The sequence below is a fragment of the Austrofundulus limnaeus genome, unplaced genomic scaffold (assembly GCF_001266775.1).
Source record: "Austrofundulus limnaeus strain Quisiro unplaced genomic scaffold, Austrofundulus_limnaeus-1.0 Scaffold117, whole genome shotgun sequence".
In the NCBI taxonomy this organism is placed as follows: domain Eukaryota; kingdom Metazoa; phylum Chordata; class Actinopteri; order Cyprinodontiformes; family Rivulidae; genus Austrofundulus; species Austrofundulus limnaeus.
In genome coordinates this window covers 1,304,017-1,305,492 of record NW_013952519.1, presented here as the reverse complement: position 1 = coordinate 1,305,492, position 1,476 = coordinate 1,304,017, and the positions used below count along the sequence as shown (strand labels likewise).

The following is a 1,476-nucleotide window of genomic DNA, read 5'->3' as shown; positions in this document are numbered from 1 at the left end:
GTAAAATACATAATTTATTGGAACTAAGGTGGAAAAATAAATATGTAGGTCAATTAAATTATAAAACATGAAGTAAAGTTCTCCTTTTTTAATTTAATTTGTGCAGTTTAAATATATTTATTTATTTATTTATTGGTCCATTTATATATTTCTGCTTTTATTTTTATTTATGTCAGATTTGGTCTTCCGTACATCAGTTGGTCATTTAGACCAAAATGATCCACTTTGCATCAGATGAAGAATTTTTGGTGTTTAAGATATAAATTATTGTTCAAAAACATTAAAGTAGTACTTTATTTGCAAATTAAAACAATAAAATTAATGCTTTTAAGGGAAATTTATGACGTTTGTGGGGTTTTTCTGAGGAATTAAACAATAAATCAATCACAAAATAAAGAAAATAATGTTTGTTTAATTTCAGAGGTCATAACGGAGTGCGCTCGTGTGTGGACTGTCTTCATACTGATGTAAGAAACTCTCTGGTTGATTTGAACTTCTGACTGAGTTTATTATTTAGGACTCATTAAACCAACCGTTCTCTCCGGCAGGCCGTGCTCCGGCTCCGGGTCGGGATCGGACGGCCGTCGGGGGAAACCTCGGTGGAGCGCTACGTTCTGAGCAGGTTCACGTCTGAGGAGCAGAGGATCCTGGACTCGGTTCTGGTCCGGAGCGTGGACCTCGTCGTCTCCCAGCTCCTTCCCGCAGCGTCCCATCAGGACCCGCGACCCGCCTCCTCGCCAGCAGGGGGCGGGCGAGCGGCGCCTCACGGGAAACAGAGGGAGCCTTCGCCTGAAGACTAGGCAGCTGCTCAGAGCTGAACTCTGACCTCTGTCAGACACCAGACGGTCTGAGAGGAGACCAGAGGCCAGACGGTTACTGATGCAGGAACTGAAGAAGCTGCTCGGCTCCTTTACGCTCATTTTATCAAAGTGTGAAAATAAAACAACCAGAGACGCTCGAGTGAGCTAATATTTCTGTGAGTTCAGTGCATCGCATCTGAGACTGAAACCTTCAAACTGCTGCTACTTTCAGAAAAATATATATAATTTTATTACAGTTAGCTCCACAGGGTGTTCCTGCAAACAAACACAAACAGAAATGTTTATATTTTTGTAAAAATGCTGACTCAGTTTTTCTGTTTTATTTGTATTTTTCTGGACAGTTTCTGCAGTCGAACCACATCTGCATTCTTTATGCTGGTGGGCGGGTGACATGCATTCCTTTAAGGAATTATAATTATTTTATTTATACAACCAGGAGTGAAGAAATCAGCCCGTCCACTTCAGGTCAAACTGGAGTTTTATTGTTTGGATTAAAAACGACAACCTGAACTGATGATCGATACTTCAGAATCAGAATCAGGATACACAGACTAGGAATTTGCTTCGGTGTAAAGGTGCAGTAGGTATCAAATATAACAAAAGAAGAAAATACAAAGAATAAAGGAGAAATATAATAAAATACAGAATTCAGTAC

General features: G+C 39.8%; 1 protein-coding gene across 1 annotated transcript in view; it reads left to right on the top strand.

Moving 5' to 3' along the window:
* Nucleotides 1–1,476, top strand: part of ptrh1 (peptidyl-tRNA hydrolase 1 homolog) — a 3,479-nt gene extending 2,003 nt beyond the window's left edge. The window contains exons 5-6 of the mRNA XM_014014636.1: nucleotides 422–467; nucleotides 549–1,476. Coding sequence (XP_013870090.1) covers nucleotides 422–467; nucleotides 549–800 — 298 coding nt within the window. The 3' untranslated portion in view covers nucleotides 801–1,476. The remainder of the gene's footprint in view (nucleotides 1–421; nucleotides 468–548) is intronic.